Below are 22,782 nucleotides of genomic sequence, written 5' to 3'. Positions count from 1 at the left end.
TTAAAAATAATTGATCACATTTGGAATGTATATTGCAAAACTAAGGGTGTTACAATTACTAAATTCATTGATTATTATGTGCAACTTTTGGGTATTATATGTGAGATATAAAAAAATTCAAAAGTTAACATAATAATCAACGGAGGTTGTATTTTAAAATAGAGGAATTTAACAATAAGAAATTCTTTCTCGTTGGTGGCATATTGATTGAACATTCTATAAATGAAATGAAAGTCGATGACCATTTATAAATAATTAAATATGTTAAAAACTGAGACACCTCGCAAAAGTATTGTAAACTTTATTTAAAAGTCAAATAAGAATTGCATATTTGAATGGTGTAAAAACATTGTGATCGTCTAACAAAGACTAATTAATATGTGGACATAATTTAATTTCAAATTCTTAGTATCACCTTTTATAATTTCATCAATTAAGCTAGTTGATACTCATTATTTTCTAAACGCATTTGATTATTCAATAATATGATATAAAGTAACTTGAGCCATGATTTTATGCTCTCAACAAATAATAGTCTTTGATCACATTTGATATAATCTATTAATTTGCCTATATGGCTTGTATCTATTAAGAGTTACTTTCAAGAAAATTAGATAACTACTACTTAGTGTAGCTATAATGTTTTTGCAAAAAAAAAAGTGAGATTCACATATAATCACATGTATGAGGAATGGAAAATTAGACTTGTACTTCATATTCGAAAATTTTAATTTAAATCCTCATGATCAACAATATGGATTCCTTTCTTCATTGATTGGACTTGATCGAACAATAGAAAATGAGATAGATGATTTATGATCAATAATAAATATGCTAAAAACACTTGCACCACAGAAAGAGATAAATATGCTAGAAACATGAGACACCTCACAAAAGTATAGTAAAGTTTATTAGGAAGCAAAATAAGGACCACATATTTGAGTGGTGAAAGATATACTCCCTCCGTTACTTTTTACTCGCAACTTTTACCATATTTAGCCGTTACACATTACTTGCAACAATTTTTTTTCTTTCCTTTTATGGTAGGTTTTTTTGTATGATTTTACAAAATTACCCTTACTTTTTTTTTTAAACACCCTAATTAAACTACTAATTTTATCTCCATTAAACTTTACATTAATTAACTTAACCATTTCCACCAAAATCATTCCCTCCCAATTAAATTCATCATCACTTTCAATTGCCAACCACCACCACTACCTTCACCACCACTAGCACCACCACCACCACTACCATACCCAGATTTTCTCTCTCTTTCTTCACCGATCTCCTCTCGTTGTCGCCGCCTTCCCTTCTTTTCTTCTGTTTTCTTTTCTTTTTTTCCTTGTCGCCGCCGTCCTCGTTGTGGGCTTTGTGGGTTTTGTGGGTCAAAATCGGGGTTGTGGGTCGAAATCGGGGGTTGTGGGCGAAAAGGTGGGTGGTGGGTCGAAATTGTGGGTTGTGGGTCAAATAGGTGGGTGGTGCTAGGTCGAAATCGGGGGTGGTGGGTCGTAATCGGGGGTTGTGGGCGAAAAGGTGGGTGGTGGGTCGAAATTGGGGGTTGTGGGTCAAATAGGTGGGTGGTGCTAGGTCGAAATCGGGGGTGGTGGGTCGAAATCGGGGGTGGTGGAGGAAATTCGTGGTGGGTTGTGGTGCGAAATCGGGGTTGTGGGTCGAAGGGGGTGGTGCTAGGTCGAAATCGGAGGCGGTGCGCCGGTGGTGGGTCAAAATCGCTGATGGGTGGTGGTGGGTTGAAGTGGGTTCGGTCTTTGCTGGTGGTGGTGATAGGTGGACAGGTGGTGGTGGTGTTTCATGAATTCCAGTTTCTGGGATTTCAACTTTGAATTTTTTTTTTTTTATTTTATTTTTTTTTTATTTTTAAAGTAGGATTAACACACTTAAATGTATGCCCTTATTTTTCATTAATCATGGTTTCAATATTTTGCCTAGGAGTCCGTTCCTACCCTCAAAGTTGCGAGTAAAAAGTAACGGAGGGAGTATATTGTAATGGATGGTCAAATTTTGAGTACCGACCTCTTATAATTTCATCAATTAAGCCACTTTTTACTCCATTCTTATCAATTACTTAAGCACGCGATTTTTGATGTAGTTATAGAGTCTTATACACTTGTCTTAATTCATCAATTGATTAACTCTATTAGTTTGTTTATATTGTTGATGACTTCGATCTTTCCATGTCTTCTCAAATTAAAAGTTTTTCTATGGATAAATACAAACTAAAAAATAGTAGAAAAGCAAATGAAACAAAAAGTATTCTAATTCACAAAAAAATATTTAACCTAATTCTTCATAATGTGGCAATGAAAACAATAAGGTTTCTTATCTTCTTTGATTGAATTTTATTGGAAATTTCAAGAATGAGATAGAAAAATTGTGACCAATTCTAAGTATGCTTTAAACATGAGACACCTCACAAAAGTATAGCTCACTTTATTTGTAAGTTGAAAGCAAAAAAAGGAATACATATTTGAGTGGAGCAAAATTTATGATGGTCCAATGTAGATAGATTGATGATGTAAACTAAATTTGATTCTAAAATTTTAATATGTCTCCAGTCTCACATTATTTTTTCACTTAAACTAATTAGCACTCGTAGTTACAAAAGCACTCACAAATAATAATGTGATATGATATCGTGTAACTTGAGCCACTCATTTTAAACACTTGTTTTTGTATCATAACTCGATTAGCTTTTGTCTCCTTCCCAAATCTAATCAAATTAAAAGCTTTTCTAGAAATAATAAAGTAGGGAAAAATAGTTAACTACTATAACAATTGAGAGATAACATATAAATGAAAATGAAGGGTTAGATTCACATGTAGGAGGAATAAAAAAAAGGTACAAATTTGTAAATATCATGCACCCTAATTTCAGAAATTCGAACTAAAAACATCACTAGGAATCCTTTTTTCTTTTATAAAATGGGGAATGAACAAACTTTCTATGTATGAGAATGAGATAGAAGATTTGTGACCATACACAGTAATAAGTATGCTAAAAAAAGAGGAACCTCACAAAAGTATAGTAAACTTTAATTGGAAGCAAAATATAATAATTTTATACAACTAATATAAGTATATTTTAGTGGTGTAAAGCAATATTATTATTGAAATGGCTCAATGAGGACATCAAGGATCTTTATCGAGCCCATACTGAAGCCACGAGATTTCTCTAAATTGTGTGGACACTAACAATTCTAAGCAAATACCACCATTATGGTTGGGCCCCATATCTAATACTGCTTATAACCACCTACGGAGTGGTAATTCATAACTCCCTTCGTCCCTTTATTTTTGTCGTATTGATATTATTTTGGGTCAAACAAACTTTGACCTTAAATTACCAGTAATCTAAAAGAAAAGGTATAGTTACTTGTGATCTTATTAACTTTGCTAATTTTATATTTTATTAAAATATCACGTTTTTGTAATTTTTATATGTATGAAAATGAACATATATACGTTTTAAACGCGTCTTAGAAAACAAGTCAAATAGGCCTAAAAAACTAGGGACAGGATGAGTATTATATAGGGTTGAGCAAAACTATGTGAATGTTCGAAATTCAATTCGCATCCGATCGATATTTTAGAATATTCGATCCGAAAATTTCAAATATTGATTACCTATTCGAATTTCAATTTCAGATTTTCAAGTATCCAAAATAATTCGGATTTTTGTTATCGTCTAAGAGTCGAATTTTGAATATCGATTAACGGATGTCCAATTGATAAATAGGCCTGCACAACCGTCACGAGGGTCCACTTTATAAGACTAAGGAGGTTTCACCTCAAAACCATATGACAATGGTTTCACCTCAAAACCATATGACAATGAAGAAAGTAGCCCCAAGCCTTATAAAGTGGACACGATTTTCTTATTTCTTCAATGTGAATACAGTTCTACACATTGTACACTCTTTATATACGGGACTTACATGTGAGTTTTCTCATGAGCTTAACCGCTCAACACCAATTTATATATTTGGGCGTTCAAAAAAAAATATTGACATTTAAATAATTTCACAACTTAAAAAAAACTACCCGAATGGCCATACCTATACAAATATTCAATTCGAGTAATAAATTAGAGGTAGTACGACAATTGCATTAGATGTTCTTAATCGAATCCGCACGACAATTGCGCTGGATGTTTCTTGCAACAAGCAATTAAAAAAGAAACAAAAACAAAAAAAATCAACTTTCTGGTGGCTATTATTAGAAGGTGGGGCTTAGGGGTAAACACTGATTTGTCAGCTAATTAGACTAGCAATATCTAAACTTTGACGTTATTATCTTTCACGAAATTATAAATTTAAAATATATAAATAAAAACTTTGACATCACATTTAGTTAGGAATTTAGCATTGCATCATTATTCTTTGTAAAATCTTGCAAGTTGTAAATGATCATTTAAAGCCAACATGTTATGCAAAAATATCATCTGAATTTAGGCGGTATACTTGTATGCCCCTATTAATTAAACTCTCCAACAGATATATTCTCTCCGTCTTTAAATGTATACAAAATATATAGATATACGGAGCATAGACAAAGAAATAACAAATTACTACAAGAAAATGTTACTTTTACAAGTGAATTATAAAAGGATATGACTACATATTGCTAGGTATGAGTTCTAAATACTAAGAATGACATGGTATAACGGAATATAAAAATTAGACGAATCATGTTCAGAGTACCACCACATCAGCAATGTTACAACGGCGACCAAAACCATATTAGCCACACAAAAGAAGGGTAGATGTACGTTGTACACCTTAACACCTGCATAACTCAAAAAATATATCCACGTGTTGAATGTTCAAAATGAACTGCATCACACTCCACATACTTTCCCTGCTATCAAGTCTCATACCCCACAACTCTCTAACTCAAAATATATGGGAAGAAATAAATAAAGAATCCAAAGACAACTTCAATTATTTTCTTATCAATCTTCTACAAAAAAATAAAATAAAATAAAATTAGTGAATATCCTTAAAATACCACCAACTTGCACACCCTTCATTCTTAACTCAATATATATATACTCCTCATAATACCAACAACAAACTCTTAAACTTACCATATCAATATATTATACGTATTTTCTCTGTACACATATATTTTCCGATATTTCATATCTCTAATTAAGAATTTTATTTTCCATGGAAAATAGTAAATCTAGTTGCGAGCTATGCAGCTCGCCGGCAACGACGTACTGCGAGTCGGACCGAGCAAGGTTATGTTGGCACTGCGACGGCAAAGTACACAAAGCAAACTTCTTGGTTAGCAAACATTGTAGAACACTACTATGTCATCTCTGTAATAAACCAACTCCATGGACCGCCTCCGGTCCTATGCTCCCTCCTTCGCTATCCTTCTGCGTTGCGTGTGCTTCCACAACTTCTTCTAGTCATGCCGCGGCTGTGATGACGCCGGTGCAATCGGCGCATCTGCCGCTGGCTCACTCCCACCACGACGAAAACGATGGGGAGTACGAGAGTTACGACGATGATGAGGATGAGGATACTGATGAGGATGAGGACGAGGATGATGATGAGGAAGGTTATTCGAGGTACACGGGTGATGACGTGGATGAGGAGGATGATGATAATCAAGTGGTACCATTGACAACGTCGTCGAGTGTTACATCTAATAATACGATAACTCGAGGGTTAAACAATGTTTGTTGCTCGAGTAGCAATGAAGCACAAGGCGTGGATGAGGATGAGGATGAGGATGAAAATGAGGAGGAACATGAAGGTAATGATGGTCGCATTTCATCAATGATGTTACCATCATCTTTGAAGCTTAAGCGGCAGTTTTATATGCTTTCATGATTAATTAATTAAGTGATTAATTACATGGGAATAATAATAATTCTCGATCTAGTATGATTATTAATTAATTTGATGAATTAATATTATTGTACTTGGTGATATTAATTAACTTTAGCTCTTACACCAATAACATATAATAGTACGAATATGTAGTTAGTTTAATTATTTAGTATAAGTAGATTGGTTCTAATTTGTACAACGGCTTGAATTCCTAGCTTAGGTCTTTTTAGATTATGATGATCTTCGTTCGTTTGGTTGAAGAGAGATACGTATTTATATAGTTATTGAATGATAAAATGTGAATGTAATAAATAGTTTTATTCATATGTAGCTAGCAAGTACTACTATGATTTTTAAAGGTTGTATTATAGTAGTAGTCTCTATTCAAATATATCCATTAGCCTCACTTTTTTATTGCATATTGCACATGATTTTTTTTTTGACGAGACACATGAAATTCAATCTCATATTTAACTACCATTGCTTAAAACTTTAATTAATTTATTATTTTAGAAATCTTTATTAATTTATTATTGCAAGCGAGTCCTCCCAAAAACAAAAGATCTAATTGACTGTATATTCAAGAATAATCTTGTTGATTAACTACGGATGAAAAACAAAAATATATACTAATTGTTTATATTAGTTCTAAAATTGTATCACAAGATAAGAGATAATTGCGTTGATCTAAAACTTTGAATTGGCGCAAGGTCTCTCGATGAAGGAGGATCAATGAATAAAATATCTTCACTTCATATTAAATTAAAGTATCTTTAGTGATGAATTTTGATTAGTCCAAGTATTACTTCATATAAAAATGATTTGTTACATAAGTAACATAACTACCCTAAAGTATTATTTTACACAAATATTTTAAAATAACTTTTGGTTTTTATTTTTTTTTTTTTATTTTTTTTATTTTTTTTTAATGTAGTACAACCCATTATTATTGTGCATTTGTGCCTCTAGGTTCAAGTAATGGGAGTACGGAGTCCTCGAGCGAGATGTGGACGCAGGATTGATTGTTTTGGAAGCTAGGTGGTAGTGTGGTACGTCAACTACCAACTATTAAGTCTTAATTTTGGGCCCTAAATAATTTGACTAATATTTATGGTCTATTTTGGCTATAATCTACTCCATTACCAATAGTCTCAATCAATTCATGTCAACAAGATTTCGATTGATGATAATACTACTTGAAGAACTAACTCGATTTGTTAGACTGTCACAATTAACAAGTCATGTTAGAAATTGATGATATAAAAGATCACTACACCACATATATGTCCAAATTTGTGTCCATTCGATCAAAGTAGGCAATGCTTGGTAATAATAGAGCACATGTGAGTATGTGACTTATATTGTTTATTATGTATTTGGCTAAAAGAAACTTAAATGACCCACCATTGGTATTCAATGGTGGTGGTGAGAGTAAGGATAGAACTTAAAAATTAAAGGGCGACATTTGATGAAAAAAAAGGAGTCGCTTTTGGCATCTTTAGTGGTTGACAGGGGTAAAAGTTCACAAAGACGACAAGAAGATGTGTGAGGGATTTGAGATGACAGTGAAAGACAGATTCCATAAAACACGATAATTTATAGTTGGGTATACTTTTATTTCCCTCAATTATTTTTCTAAAAAGATTTTCTCCTAAAAAATTAAATAGAATATTAGTTAGCTTGTCTCAAAAAAAAAAAAAAAAAAAAAAAAAAAAAAAAAAAAAAAACCTAATTAGCTAGACAACTATGAGAGATGAGGTTAATTATTTTTGTATCTTCACTCTTCAATTCCAATCATATCAAATCTCGTGTATGAAAATATTACTTGTTTATTTATATAGAGGTGACATTTGATTGATTCATCACATCGAATATATATAGATAAACAAAACATTGCAATTGAGCTTAAGATAATCTATGTAAAGAAAAGAAGTAGGTCGAGAATCCTTTTATTGGCATTTTATGAAGAAATAGGAAAAGAAACACTTTAAACAATGCACACTATGTTTTTCTTATAATATGTTTCCATGAAATCCCTTGAGGAGTTTTCTGAGTTATTAATAACTCTAAACTCACATGGTCATACACCATTTGAAAGTTCCTTTTTGTTGGAACATAGGACTTCCTCATAAACATGTAAGAAAAAACAACACTCAACAATTAATTTAATCTTAAACTCTTAACACTCTATTTTCTTGATTTAAATTTATTACATACCAATACATCAAATCATAAATCCACATGATTGTTGGCATTCGAATCATACAAATGGTGTCATCTTAGAGTTGTTCTCAGTGCCAAAAGCTAAACGATACACCTTTTGTTTATACTGGATCAAAAGTTACATCCACTACTTATCCAACCCAACCCACGCAGATTGTGTGATGACAAATATTTTCAAAAATCAAATAATATTCCAAAAATTAAATTAAAATGTTACAACATTTGGGGAAAAGATTCTTAAAATTTGTAAGTAGAAAACCTAATCTATTTTGGTACCCATTTTAACACAAAAGGGTTTATCCCCACATGATATGGATCAATAGAATGAAGCAATAATGTATTTCTATTTTAGGTACAAAAAATTGGAGGAAATTGAAAGTTTTTAAAGTACAATAAGGGCACATTCAAATATTCTAAGTGGGCCCCTCAGTTGAACGTGATATTACATTACATGGCCCACTGCCAACTTGGTAAACTTGACAATGAAGCTTCTACTCCATAAAACACATTCCACGAATACACAAATTTTTCACGCAAATCCATAAAAACAACTTCATTTGCTTTGATATTTTGCTTTGCCCATCCCATGCACCGATACATCCAAGCTAAAGTCTGGTGGAGCAGAACTTTAATCTATCTACATTCATTTTTTTTTTAATGTTTTAAATTTGGAATAATAATTTATACCAAGTATTATATACTTGTATACTAGTATTTACATTGGTTTGCCCCAAATATAAAATATTTATATTGGTTGATTAGTTTTACTTTTTATTGATTTTGAGTGGATGGAAACTTTAGGTTACATTGAATTTATTTCATTTTTGTTTTAATAAATTCGTCCATTCATTGAAAATATCTTCGACGAGTAAAAATTTTAAGAAGGGCTAAAGGAATCAAAGCTTAGCTCCAATTACATATTGATTCATTTCGTGTCGCATACCTGATTATATTGTAAAATTTCTTCTAATTTGTTTATTTTATAGAGAAATTATTATTAGAATACATTTCTTGCGATGTTTAACTTAATAACTTATAAAATTTCACTCATGAAACTCTTAAAGGGATATTATTCTTTTACTAATATTCTACAATGTATATATAGTGTATGGTTTGTTGTTTTTCAGTTCTCTTAGACTTGTAATTTGCCATTCGATTATTGAACTTCCTGTCAAAGAAAAAAAAAAGTTTATCATGAATAAGTAATAACTAAATAAGTTAATGGTGCATGTTACTAAGTTAGATCAAGTTGTTGAAACTCAACCACTAAAACAATGTTTAAATTCAACTAAGTTTACATATAAGTTCTAGCTTGCATTTTTCTTGGTTTGGATCTTCTTAAACCATATAACGAAAATACTTTGTACTTCGTAGTTCTTTTTAATAGAATTTTCCGGACTTGACAGGTTATAAACATGTGGTAGACATGTCACATGTATATTAGTAGATGAATTATACAATTGAACAAATTAGCTAAAACAAAACCATGGATGGTTCAATCGGTGGTAATTGGAGGGACAACTAGACAAAGGGAGGAAAAAAGGAAATTGGGAAGAATAATAAGGTCAAACAATTAGAGTCAATTTAATTAGATAGTTGATGGGAGCACCTAACAAGCCACATTAAAGAGGCCAATTTTTAATTCTTTGGTAGGGTTGGATGGTACCTACATTGTCAATGTTATATTGTTTTCCTAAGTGGGGTTGTGTGGTTCTTGTGAAACACCAATTTTTTGAATCTAGTTTTAGCCACTAGATATTTTAACAGAGATTGTCAATATTTCAGGAGATTTGAGGTCATTGATTTGGCTTATAGTCTTCATTTGTGTGGTCATTAATTGATACAAATATTTGTGTACTCCATGAATCTTTACATACAAAATCTTGAAAGAGTGCCCTTGCTAATTTGCTATTGGTGAGTTAAAAATCAGAAAAGGGTACGAGTACGAATATGTTTAGTGTTTTACCTCCTGTCACTTTCATTCATTAATTTAAGAAGATTCTTACACGGTGTTTTTTCGTGTATTTGACAAAGGAGAAATTTCCACAGCCACATTTTAATCTAAAATATATAGAGGTAGGTTCGAATAATTAACTGAAACTTTAAAGAAACTAGTAGAAATTGATTGGGCGAAACCATTTGTACATTTTGTCAAGTTGGATCTAACACTATCCAAACTTCTTTTTTTTTTTTTTTTTTTTTTTTTTTTTTTTTTTTTTTTTTTTTTTTTTTTGTGTTTGGTGTAGAGTCTCAAATAGCAAATAAAATATCATCCCTCAAGACTGTAACCAAACTCTCAAAGCATAAGCCACCTCTAATTTTAAATTAATGTATACACACAAGTTGACGATTGTTGTGGTTCATATTGCTCCGTTATAAGGGATGTCTTCAAAACACAACCATCATAAAATCTTTTCTTTGTTGCATCACAAGAAATGTCCCATTAAGCAGAATTCCAAAACGACCCTCCCATCAAGATCCAAGGCTGTCATCTTCTTCCACCACTACTCTTATAATCAATGCTCAAAGAAACAAAGCAATGAACTCGAATTTGCTCTACTTACAAGTTACAACATAATTTTCGATTTCAAAATTGGATCATCATCCAATCTTGAACATTGTCTTCTATCTTACTCGTCACTGAGATTAAAGAGATACAGGAGGTTAGCAGAGCTTATCATAACCCCTTTGATCAAACAAATGCCTTAACTAATTAGTCACTCAATAAGGATCATCTCATCTAAACACAGACCCAGGACCCGAAAATAAAAGACGGACAATGCAGCAGATGTAATAATAATCCTTTCTATAATGTTCCTTACGTCGTGCACAAGATTCCATAGTCACTTGCAGTTTAGAATGCTAATTAATCCCAATCTGTAATCAATCTGGTTTGCCTGTGTACATACGAAATAGTGGCCAGCCGCCAGCCGGTTAGGACTTGCCAAAACAAGGTATTAGAACTAGCCTTCGCCAATGGTCGACAAGTCTGGCCATGTATCTAAGGCGAGAATACTCAAGAGAGTAATGGGTACACAGAACACTCTTGACACTTAAGGTATACACCATAGCTCACCAGGTACAGATTATAGTACCTAGCCGTCTGTTGTTGAGGCAGACGAGAGGTAGCTTAAGAAATGTACTAAACTAAAAATCTCTCGCCTCCAGCAAAAATCTGGGTTTATTCAACTTAGTGAATAACCTGAGTATATTTAAATTTGTAATCAGAATTTTTTGCACCCCCATTACTTTAAGCACCAATCTAGTGACACAATTGAAAAGCATTACAGTTAAACAATCTTATGTTCTGTATTAATCCTTTACCTCATTACTATTACTGGATTCAGTATTTCACTACACCAGTAGTACCAAATCAACAACAGTTAAAAGCTAACTATACCCAACAAGAACAGCGACTAGCTACCATTGCACGCTTAACACGCATGGCCTTCACATTTTTTGTGGTCTACACATAACGCATATCGCCTTCACATTATTCGTGGTCTCAGAGTTTAGTTTGTAGCAGTCCTAGGGAATTTGTTCGGAGTCTCAACATAGTAATCTTATAATCACCTTTCTAAATGATAATGGGCAAGTCCTCTCCCCAATCTATCCAACCAATTGGTCCTCTATCTGTCCTACGAGTCAGAATCAAGCAACCACAACCTCAATCTCTAATACTTACCAACAGTCCCGTAATACACCCTTGCCTGCCTACACCCCTCTCCCCCCCACCCCTCGGAAGCCCTTGACATGTAAGAGCACAGCTGTATAGCCTGTAATGAAGCGAGCTTTTACAAAAATTGTAACAGGCACAAACTATTGGGTGATAAGAATCTAACATTAGAACTTGAGATTTGAGATCTATTCCCAAAGATTTACTACTGCATATAACATTGGAGTTTATAAAACAGAATATAAAGGAATTAATACAACAATTGGTGTCATATAAAACCATAAAAGAAATGAAATGTATCCACAATGCCAAAGCAATTTCAGATCTCAAAGATAGCCTATTCTTATATCAGCATTAAGGCAGCAGCAAAATGTTATACAAGGAGCAAGGCAGGTTCTGAAACGGCTAAACCAGAATTCACAGCTAATTAATACACATTTAAGAAAAAAAAAAAAAAGAAAGAAAAGAAAACAATTCAGAAGGTGGTAAAATCCAGGAAAGTAAAAGATGGCACCAAGACTCCACACAAAAGCCAACATGCTTCAGCTCATGTTGATAGATCCCAATACCAGCTAAGCAATTTCTACACAGCAAAATACACAAGTGAAGAGTAAATTTCATTGTTCTTGAGATAACAATCTGACACATTAGTTACAATAACAGCATGTCAGAAACATAGAGCCTAAAGGGAGAAGATAATGGCAATAAGCAAACTCTAATAAAGAACACGATTTCTTCTTCCTCTTTAGTTGAGACTCGCGAGTATAGCAACAAGCAACCATCATATAGACGTCAGGTCAGATTTTTGTACCTGCTACTGAATAATCACACCATATCCCAGTATCAGCTCAGGGTCTTCAGGCTGTCGCTGCACAATAAACAACAACATTAGCACACAAAAGAGTGAATGGTTATACTATAGAATAATGGCAAGAACATTGAATCATCATTGAGGTTAAACATTTTTCCAAGGGAAAGACAGGGAGCATAAATATACAGTGTAATAAGCTAACTTTCGTGATGAGAATAGATTGGATGGGAGATAAGCTAATTGGTCTTAATATATCATATCGCCAAATATATGTAAGGGCAGTAAGAAAAGATTCCTAACTTCCGTGATGAACACTTAGGTAGCCTTTCTTAGAAAAAAAATCTAGCAAAACTTCTATCAATTTTTTGTGTCCAAACCCTAAAACAAGATAGCTTGGGAGAATGTGGAAAATCAGCCCCATAACTTATGTTTCATGTGCAAATCAGCCCCCAACTTTTTATTACAGCAATTCAGCCCTGCAACTCTATATACAGTGTAATCAACTCCAATCGCTAATTTACAGGCGAACTTATATCGAAACAAGAGCATTATACAATCCCAAATATAAAGACAAAATAAAATTTTAAATGTGCCAAAAGCCCAAAATCCACCCAAATTAATCACTTTATCCTTTTCTTTCTGCTGCAGCCTGCAAGATCTATTCTGCAGAGTAGAATTACACGTTTTATCTTCTAGCAACAGTACAGCATTTGGGAGATGGAAATTTGGTTTTGGCAGAAAATTACGGTTCATAGGGTGGATCATAGTTCGTTTGCTGCAACTTTACTTATAAATTCTAAAAACAAAAAAAAACAAAAAAAAAAAAAAAAAAAAAAAAAAGTGGAAGAGGGAAGGGCAAATCAAACAAATTTCATCTTACAGCTTTTATTTACGAATATTGAGAGGTAATAAAAAAACGGTGAATTGAGAGAAGCCACTGAGGTTGCGAGGATGTTATGTGAAAGAAGACCTAAAGACAAATGCAAACAAATAACAGATAAAGAAATACGTGTTTAGTGAGGTAATATAATCACGTCTGTTTTTCGCAATGATTATGCTTACGGTGTAATTTTGCCAGAAAATGACAAATTGAAGTTAATTGCACATTGTGCAATAGTTGCAGGGGCTGATTTGCCCATTTTCCTACTACTAGGGAAACCCTACCTTAACAAGGAACCACAAAACTAATAAGAAATTGGCTACGCTACAACTTCAATAAAGTTATAAAACTGTGGTACAGCAATACACAAATAAGAATAATGTTTCAGTTTCATTGTGAAACTTAAATATTGTAAGAGGTGACATTTTTCAGGGACCAAGGCTACAATAATTATCACAGTTTCACGTATCCAAGTAGTTTGTACAACTTAAAGCTCTTTAAATACTATGCCAAGGGAATCAAATAAATTTCAACCCCTTGTCAAAGTAATGCTTTTGTTTTTCTGTAAGAATCCAAAGCATACAATTCCACAATCCTCATTTAAAGATACAGTGTAAAACCCAACACTGAAGCTTCTCAAAACAAAGCTTCTTAATTGCCAAAAAAAAAAAAAAAGAAAAAAATCCAGCTGCAGTCCTTAGATTGACAACTCTAAATATTAAGAGAAAGTCCAGCCCACTTAAATCCCTCCAATGACTCATTCATGACACTGTGAAACATACTCTTAGTTCTGAAGGGCCACAAGGGAGCAAAAGTCTTTGGAGCCTAGGCTCAACAAAGGCGTGTGCCTGCAGGTGAGGCGCACTTCATATACATAAGAAAATATATTGATTTCTATCAAATAAGCCTAAAAAAGGAATTCTGAGAAAAGGTGAAATCTGTAATCAATAGCTAAGGTTCTTCTCATTGAATTGTGGGATATGGGGATTCTCTCCCCTCAAGAATTTAAGTAAACCTAACCATCACAAAGTCCCCTGGGTTCTTTTTACAAAAAATTTCTTATGCATTACCTATTGATGCCTTACAACTTAAGGGGCAAAGGCACAAAAAGCAGCCAAGAAAGAAGTGCATAGGCATGCGATTTTTGGAAGTCTTTTGAGCCTCTTAGAGCTAAGGCTCTAGCTCTTGTGCCTTGCGCCTAGGCGAGCTTTTTATAATTAAACATATACATTACGCAAAGTTGGAAAGGTCTACTGTGGGCATAAATCCAGGGGACAGACATGTCTACTGAAGTGTTGTCACCTTTTTTGGAGTGTTGTACCGCATTCACTCCAATCTCCAAAGGGTAACATAATTCTTGAGATAAAAATAGGTTACAAATAAATTAATACAATATTCATATTCACCCAAGGGTCCCGAAAAATTAATGAACTAGTGACACTTTTTAAGATTCAAATGATGAACCCTAGTAGAGCGCAACTACAAAAGATGATTGGGCCCAACCACCAATTTAAGACTATATGGACACAAACGTAAAATATAAAATGAGGGTAATTGCAGCTTATTAAATACCCAAGTATATGACATACTTCATTCTTATTAAATTGCAACAGTGTAATTTTGGGAAGTTTCACAATTGCTGCAAAAAGAATGAGTTCACACAATAATAAGCTACAAGTTTACACTTTCCCAAGCCACTTGTTTAAATATATATCTCTCTCTTCTATTTATAATCACATAGGGGTCATTTGGTCCAAAATCCCCCCTTTTACTTTTATTTAAACTTGGGCTAGCTCATCCACTTGCTATTGTTGCAATAATATAAGAATGAAAAAAAGTAGATTAGATCATAATGCCATACTAAATAGTTGAATAAATCTGGCACAGAGAACTGAATTAATTCAATTATGCAAATAGCATATTCGTTAGCAGATGCTCCTTGTCCAGACTAGATGCCATCTTGGCAATACTTTAGAAACTTTATTCCTTCAAGATCTTCCTACAGAATTAAAGAAAATTATTCATGAAGATTTTGTGGGAGTGGCTTTGCTACGCTTAATTCATGTAGTTTTGATAAAATAATGTTCCCTGTGTTTACCAACAGAAAGAACTTCAATTCTTAACTTCAAGAAAAGAGCACCATTAAATTGTTGCATCACTTGCATGCATATCAGTATAACTTTTATAGGCTTTTTTTTTTTTTTTTTTTTTTTTTTTTTTTACAAATTACTCTTTTTTGAACATGAAAAGGTTATGGAATGTATATAAAGCCACACATCAGCCTTGGAAATAATACAAGCAAGCACATTCAAATGACCTTCATAGAGAAATCAAGACTTACGAATTTCCGATAGAGTAAATAAAAAAGGTATCAATACTTCTTAATCCCCACTCACGCTAATAAAACTTAAACAGCGTCAGAAATTATGAACCCTAAGCACCAGATGGATAACAATACTCGGTACATATAATCAACATTCAAGTATTCAACCACACAATGACACAGCATTATTGACATGTAGATGGATTGGTTATCAATAAAGCACCTAAATCAATCATTTCAGTCAATAAGGTGAATCACTTACCCTTGCGTTCATCTGATGCATCATGGTACTCTTCATCCTCTTCGACTGCCCTCACTTCATCTGCCTCAGCCGCAGGAACCATTTCGTCATCTCCATCATTTCCCTCCTTTTCATCAGGATAACGCACAACCACTACAGGACAGACACAGTGGCGCACACAATAATCACTTACACTCCCAAGCCTACCATTGCTTCCTCTCTTAGATGCACCAAAACCACGACTTCCCATGATTACAGCATTGAAGCCCAATCGCTCCACCTCCAAACATAGTCTTTCCTTCATGTCATGGTCTTTAACAATATGAATTTTGTATGGCACCTAAAACAATAATGGAAATTAAACATCAGCACTAATGTCACTGCTTGATAACATCTTAAACTAGAAATAAAAATACCAATAAAATAAATATGAACCAATATTGAGCAGAAAAGATAGTAATCACAAAAGTCAATGGAAGGAAATAACAAATTACTCAATAACTCCCTAATTTGAAATTTCATCTTTTCTCTCTAAGAAACCCAAAGTGATTGATCATTTCATACAACATAACTACTACCAGCCAGAAAAAAGACAAAAGATTCAAACATTTTCTGGCCGAACTCACTAGGAAATAGGCAAATGCAAGACCCCAGTGACCCTGTCACCATGAGTTGCATGAATGACTTTTAAATTAGACATAAAATATTCTAACCAATGACTACAAGGGTCAAGTCAATACTTCTACAAGTTCAACAGACTCAATACACAACACCACCATAACACTTTCATGAGAAGATAGAAAAATCAAAAAGTCCTATCCAACAAAGTAAACAAATGACATCCCCAGAATTGACAACTTCATCACCTTTCAACAATTGATTTTATTATAGTTAATCGCACCCACCGGCCACCACATAATCTGCACTAATCCATAATTGCATAATCAATAAGTTATGACCTTGTTATATTTCCCAATCAAAAGCCTTCAAAAATCCCACCAAACTCATCACTTAGGCTCAAATTTTGCAATTGTACAATCAGAATACTTACCCATGTCTGTGTGATATTTTCAATACAAACCCGACAAAGATTACGGCTTGATCATCATAATTCAACAAGAGTCAAACTAATGCTGATCATCAAAATGACCGTAATCAGCAAATTTCTACAAATCCCAAGTCAAAAAACCCTCTAATTCACCTAGAAACAATCAAAAACCGTGAAATTAACAGGTTTAGAGGATCGAATTGGACATCACTGTACATTTCTACAAAAACCCAGATTACTAAACCCCTAAAATTTCAACATACAAATTAGGGATTTGAAATTTGCAAAACCCCAAATATTCCACAAGTACAAAATTAGAAACTGTGGACAAATAAAATGGGTCTTTTAAAATCAAACAATTTACTAAACCCCAGATGACAAAAACCCCCAAACATCAAAGATTAGGGCATTTATGCAAGATTAGAATTGGGTATTCACACAATCAAAAACCCCAATAAAACCCTAATCACAAAAAAATTTAAAAAATCAATTCTTCAACAAAATCAAAAATCAAACCTGAGCTTGAATAAGGGGTTGAGCAAGATCAGCAGCCTTAGAACTAGTAAAAGCGTCGAAATCATCTTCAAGCTTCTGATGCGATTCTTCATTATCATTACCCTCAGCATTATCAGAAGCAGAAAAATCGACGCAACCCCAATCAGCGCCATAAAGTACAGAAGTAGGACGAACATGAAGAAGAACAACAGCATCACCAGGACGAAGGTAATGGTCAACAGCCCATTTAACAGCGAAAGCACTTTCGTCGCTCAGATCCACAGCAATCGCAATCTTCCTCGCCGCACCAGCCGTCGGAGTCTCGGCGGCGGCGCCAGTTGCGGTGGCAGTTGGGGTTGAAACAGTCACTCTTGGCGAAGATGATGTTGTTGATGCTGGTGGTTTTACACGAATTGGTGGCATTTCTGGGTATGATTGATTTTGTTGATCAGAAAATGGGTTTTGTTGATTACTTGCCATTTTTGATTTTTTGGGTTTTTTTTCGATTGATTTCTAGGGATTAATTTGGGTTGAATTTTGGGGGTTTTGGTTTTCTATGTTGTTGTTTGTCAAATGAAATGAATTTTGTTATGGTATGACCATGTCTTATTATGAGGAAATTGTTTAATTTAAATTTATTTTTTTATGTACCTAATTTTAGAGATGATGGTTTTTGGGCTAATTAATGTAAGGAGTGTTGATTGGGTTAGGGTGAGTTGTAACTTGGAAGGGATAAAAGTTTGGTTGGGCTAAACCTAACTTTGTCTATATTTTGTCTTATAGAGTACTTGTAGTTTCAATTTTGATTTTGTTGTTTAGAGATTAGAGCCTTAGAGGTAGTAAGAGTTGACTTGGTATACTCCATACAAAAGAAGAGGTATCAAGCAAAGTTTTATCGACTTGATTCCATTACTCAAGAAAAATCAAATACAAGTACTCCGTACAAAAGAAGAGGTATCAAGAAAAGTTTGACTCACTTGATAAGACTCATATCTTAAATTTGAGAGGTATGAAGTTCGAATTCTACTAAGTGACGGTAGTTGAAGGTGGGGGTCCCTTTACTTCACCCCCTACGTTTCAAGTATCTAGCCCGCAAATATAGACTAAATATACTATGAGAGTTTGATTGAGTAACCCCGAAATAAGTAATCTTGGTGAATACGCGTTAACCGATTGAGTAATCCCAAAAATAAGTAACCTTTGACCGGCTGAGTAACCCCTGTAAGTAACCCCTGAATAAGTAACCCCGATCATACAATTTGGCCAGCCACACTAAAAAAGCATCATCCCTATTTTTTTTTTTTTTATATATTTATAAAAAGTATGAAAATGCTCTTATGAATAGTGTGATGACAATTATATCCCTCGAAATGTTTGTTTACCAATTTTCCCCCAATTAAAAAAAAGGAAAAAAGATATTAGTATATGCCTATGTGGAATAGTAATGGTTTTTTTTTTTACTTTTCAATACTAATTTGCACTAATAAATTGAAGACTATTCAATGGCTACATAAATATTGTAGTCATTGTAATTAAATTAACTTAGCCCTTTCAATATCTAGGACCAATCTTATCTGTTCATTATATTTGACTTTTAAATTATTTATATACTTAAAAAAAAAATTATACAAAAACTGTATTCAATTACTTTTTTAATCTGCTGAAAAAATTTACCGATGGCCAGACATACAAATATACAATTCATAGTTTTTGTTACTTCTTCAAACAATTGAGATTTCAATTCCCTTTTATAGTTGTCAACATATAGTCATGAAATCAGATCAATTCTTTCAGCTTTGCTCTTTATGGAATTATGGATCAATATGGCTAGAGGCCAGATAAGTGATTATTAGTTCTTTCATCAAAATGATTGAACAAGTAGAATAATATATAATTAATCTTCATTTCAGTTCTTCACCCATATAAAATACCAAAATCAGCAATAAGATGGGATATTAAACTATCAACAAGATCATCATACTAAAACCATATATCAATGGAAGGAGAAGTGAACATTGTTAAAGGAATAATAAAGTAATCGATTATTATTTTATTTTAATTTTTAATTTGTCAATTAAATGAATGGTCAAGATTTAATACCGTATATCAATGGTTTAGATTAAAAGATTACAATCGCTACAAATTTGTTGTAGTCATTGCAATTTGCAAAATTGTCCCTAATAAATGCTTCGTAAGATTAACATTAAAAAAAAATAAAAAAGGTAAAAAGATATTAATATGTGGAATGGTAATAGTAGGTTTTTTTTTTTTTTTTCTTCCAATATTATTAATTTGTACTAAATACTTCAATATATTAACATTTTTTTTAAAGAATCGCAATATTAACAATATGGAATTATTTAGATGTTTCGTATATAATACTTGTAGTTTTGTAGTAGCTTAGTTACAGGATATTTCCTACAGTGGAATGGTAAATTGGTAATAGTTCTTTTTCTTCCAATATTAATTTATCTTAATAAATAATATTTACATTAATGAATTATTTAGATGTTACATAATACTTATAGTTTTGTAGTAGCATAGTAAGATATTTTTCCAAGCTTTTAAAAATTAGATTTTTTTTCATAATTGTTATATATTTTGAGTGATGTGTAAACCTTAATCATGAATAAAAAGTCATTTTTGCAAATAATTTAAACCAAAATACCATACACATATAGTCAAAAAGTATTAGTGATCTGATAGGCATACAACTGCAATTACTCTTCTCAAAGGGTAACCATATCGCGCGCATCGCGCACGCTAGACCCCGTAGTATAAGTATACGTTGTGCAAAAGAATATTCTTAAAAAATAAAATAAAATAAAATGATGGCCTCTTATGCTGAGAGTGAACCGAGCTTGTAATAGATCTAATAGGGCCCAAGTAAGAAAGGTTGTGTTTACCTCAACCAAGTTTCTTTCTTTAAGGTATGTGGTATGTCTATTCTGTTCCTTCTCTCTCTTTTTCTCTTTTTTTTTTCCTTATATTTTTAAAAACTATTAAGTCACACAATTTTTAATTTTTTTTGAAATATAAATGTACATCTATAAATACATTAAAAAGTGTTTCCAATCTTTCATTTCATGTGTTAAACAATATGGATTGTACAAAATTTAAATTCTCACTCTTAAGTTAAAAAACTAAAGTGTTAGCCACTAAACTATTGTCATATTAAATGATACTTTTGTGAAATTTATTATAAATTAGTGTTTGAATTATGGAATTTAATGCAGTAAGACATTGTTCGGGCCTTAGAGCTAGTTGCAAATTAAATCAAAGTGTAACTTCCTTTGCACAAAGCTATACTATATGATAATCTTTCTCTGCATATTAAACGTACATTTTATTTTTATATCGTGATAATTTGTAACCCTTTCTAATAAGGGGGTCTATCAAAATTTTATATTCGTAGAGATGATTTTTATTTGATTCATTCGATTTTATCGATGATTTGACATTATTGTTTTTTATTCTATATAAACCTTTATTAAAGAAAGAGTTTGGACTGTACTAAACTCAAACAACTCAACTAGGATTAATCTCACCACACGGGAGTACGGGACTTATCAAGCACTCACAATTTTATATACTAGTAGAAATTAAGTACAAAAACATAAACAAGATTAAGATAGTCAAATTTCCCATTTATTTGGTTACATTTTTTCATATACTTGAAACTTGAATTACGGTTCAGATGACTTTGCATTGGTTATTATTTGGTTACTTCAGGACAATAGATATGCTCTTTCATTTTGAAATTTTTAGCATTACAATGTAAGGTTCCTCGTGGATAGGTTAAACCTGCTCATTGGTTGGTTGTAAAAACTGATCAACAGCGACAATTTTATTTTTAGTCTGATAGATTATAAAATATATTTTTAAGGGCATAGTAGTAATAGGCATAGTCGGCATACCCTTCATAAAATATTCCATTAAACCGTTGGTTGAGGCTCATGAACATAAAATATATGGTCCTTTTTAGTTTTTATAGTGTATTTTTTTTTTTTGTTTATTTGTTAGAGATTCATATAAAAAAAAATTTTAAATAAGAAGTTACATTTCTAACAGCAAATAATAAAATTAAAAATAAAAATTTATTTTCTTTTTTTTAAAAAAAAACTTTTCATTCCTACATAAATTATTGATATACTCGGTATTTTGGTCTTCCTGCAAGCCAGTGATTTTAAATTTTTACATAACACATCATATATTTAAAGTAAGCTAATATATCAATAATAGTGGACGTGCCGGAGTGGTTATCGGGCATGACTAGAAATCATGTGGGCTTTGCCCGCGCAGGTTCGAATCCTGCCGTCCACGTTTTTTAATTTTTACAATTTATGCAGCGCTTTCATTCCTTATTTTTTTTTTCTTTGAATGTACTTTTTTTTTTGAGGACATTCTTTGAATTTACTTATTATTGAGCAAAACGAATATAATATTTTGTGAATCAAAGTATGATGATTCAATGTTGTTTAGTTACATAAGTGTCGGATGACTTTACTCCGTTCTTTGTATGTATATATTTATCTAATCAAAATATCACCATGTTTTTAAACTAATGTATAAGAAAAACATGTTAGTCTAATCTGATTTCCAGGTATGACACGATTCACTTTACAAAAAATTCATGAATTATAAAGCTCCAAAATTAATAAACAAATTAAATACCATACATTAATAATTTTTGAAAATTTTACCTAATAACTTGTGTACATTACATGCTACTATTATATTCTAGTCGTACACTTGTAATTCCTTAGCACATTACACATTTGAACTACACTTAACACTTGTAAAATTAATTGCTAACGTAATATATATGTACAAATAACAATCTAAGATTTTAATTTTTTATTTTTGAAGGAAATTAGACCATCTTATATCAAGTTTTGAACACTACAAGTAATCTAGTATGACCTTTGGTAAAATGTTGTACTTAAGATATGTACTACAACAACGGTAATGTCAGATTGGTGATCAAGTACATAAAAACAATGTAGTGTAGTAGCCAACAAACAACATTTTAAATGATATAGAAAGACTAGCTAGTAGTAAATTCTTAGTTTTTTAGCCAATCGAAAGAGAAGAAATTTTTTAGAAAGTGTTTTTTTTTTTTGGTATGTAAAAGTAAATAATAATGGTATTTGGCTATTGTAAAGTAAAGTCGGCAGATCAGATCAGATGAGCCGATTAGCTTAGTCTGCTCTCCGCTGCC

At 32.5% G+C, this 22,782-nt stretch overlaps 2 protein-coding genes and 1 non-coding gene across 4 annotated transcripts; 2 read left to right on the top strand and 1 right to left on the bottom strand.

Annotated features, from left to right (window-relative positions):
- The first annotated feature begins 4,991 nt into the window (after positions 1-4,991).
- Positions 4,992-6,190, top strand: LOC145605841 (uncharacterized). The gene has a single exon (XM_081661902.1). The coding sequence runs from the start codon at positions 5,190-5,192 to the stop codon at positions 5,862-5,864; it is 675 nt and encodes a 224-aa protein (XP_081518028.1). The 5' UTR covers positions 4,992-5,189; the 3' UTR covers positions 5,865-6,190.
- A 5,857-nt stretch (positions 6,191-12,047) lies between these two features.
- Positions 12,048-18,216, bottom strand: LOC145605406 (universal stress protein PHOS34-like). Of its 2 annotated transcripts, none has more exons than XM_081661449.1 (4): positions 17,583-18,216; positions 16,040-16,358; positions 12,575-12,631; positions 12,048-12,402 (listed from the first exon to the last, which is right to left on the bottom strand). In XM_081661449.1, the coding sequence occupies exons 1-3, from the start codon at positions 18,039-18,041 to the stop codon at positions 12,621-12,623; spliced, it is 789 nt and encodes a 262-aa protein (XP_081517575.1). In that variant the 5' UTR covers positions 18,042-18,216; the 3' UTR covers positions 12,048-12,402; positions 12,575-12,620. The 2 variants fall into 2 exon arrangements, with proteins under 2 accessions (XP_081517575.1, XP_081517576.1); XM_081661450.1 differs by having other exon boundaries at positions 12,048-12,346; positions 17,583-18,215.
- Positions 18,217-21,802: 3,586 nt separating this feature from the next.
- On the top strand, positions 21,803-21,884 carry TRNAS-AGA (transfer RNA serine (anticodon AGA)). The gene has a single exon. It is a non-coding gene; the product is annotated as a tRNA-Ser (tRNA).
- The last annotated feature ends 898 nt before the right edge of the window (positions 21,885-22,782 follow it).

Source organism: Chenopodium album, chromosome 22 (assembly GCF_948465745.1).
Source record: "Chenopodium album chromosome 22, dcCheAlbu1.1, whole genome shotgun sequence".
NCBI classification, from domain to species: domain Eukaryota; kingdom Viridiplantae; phylum Streptophyta; class Magnoliopsida; order Caryophyllales; family Amaranthaceae; genus Chenopodium; species Chenopodium album.
This window is presented reverse-complemented; position numbering and strand designations above follow the sequence as displayed.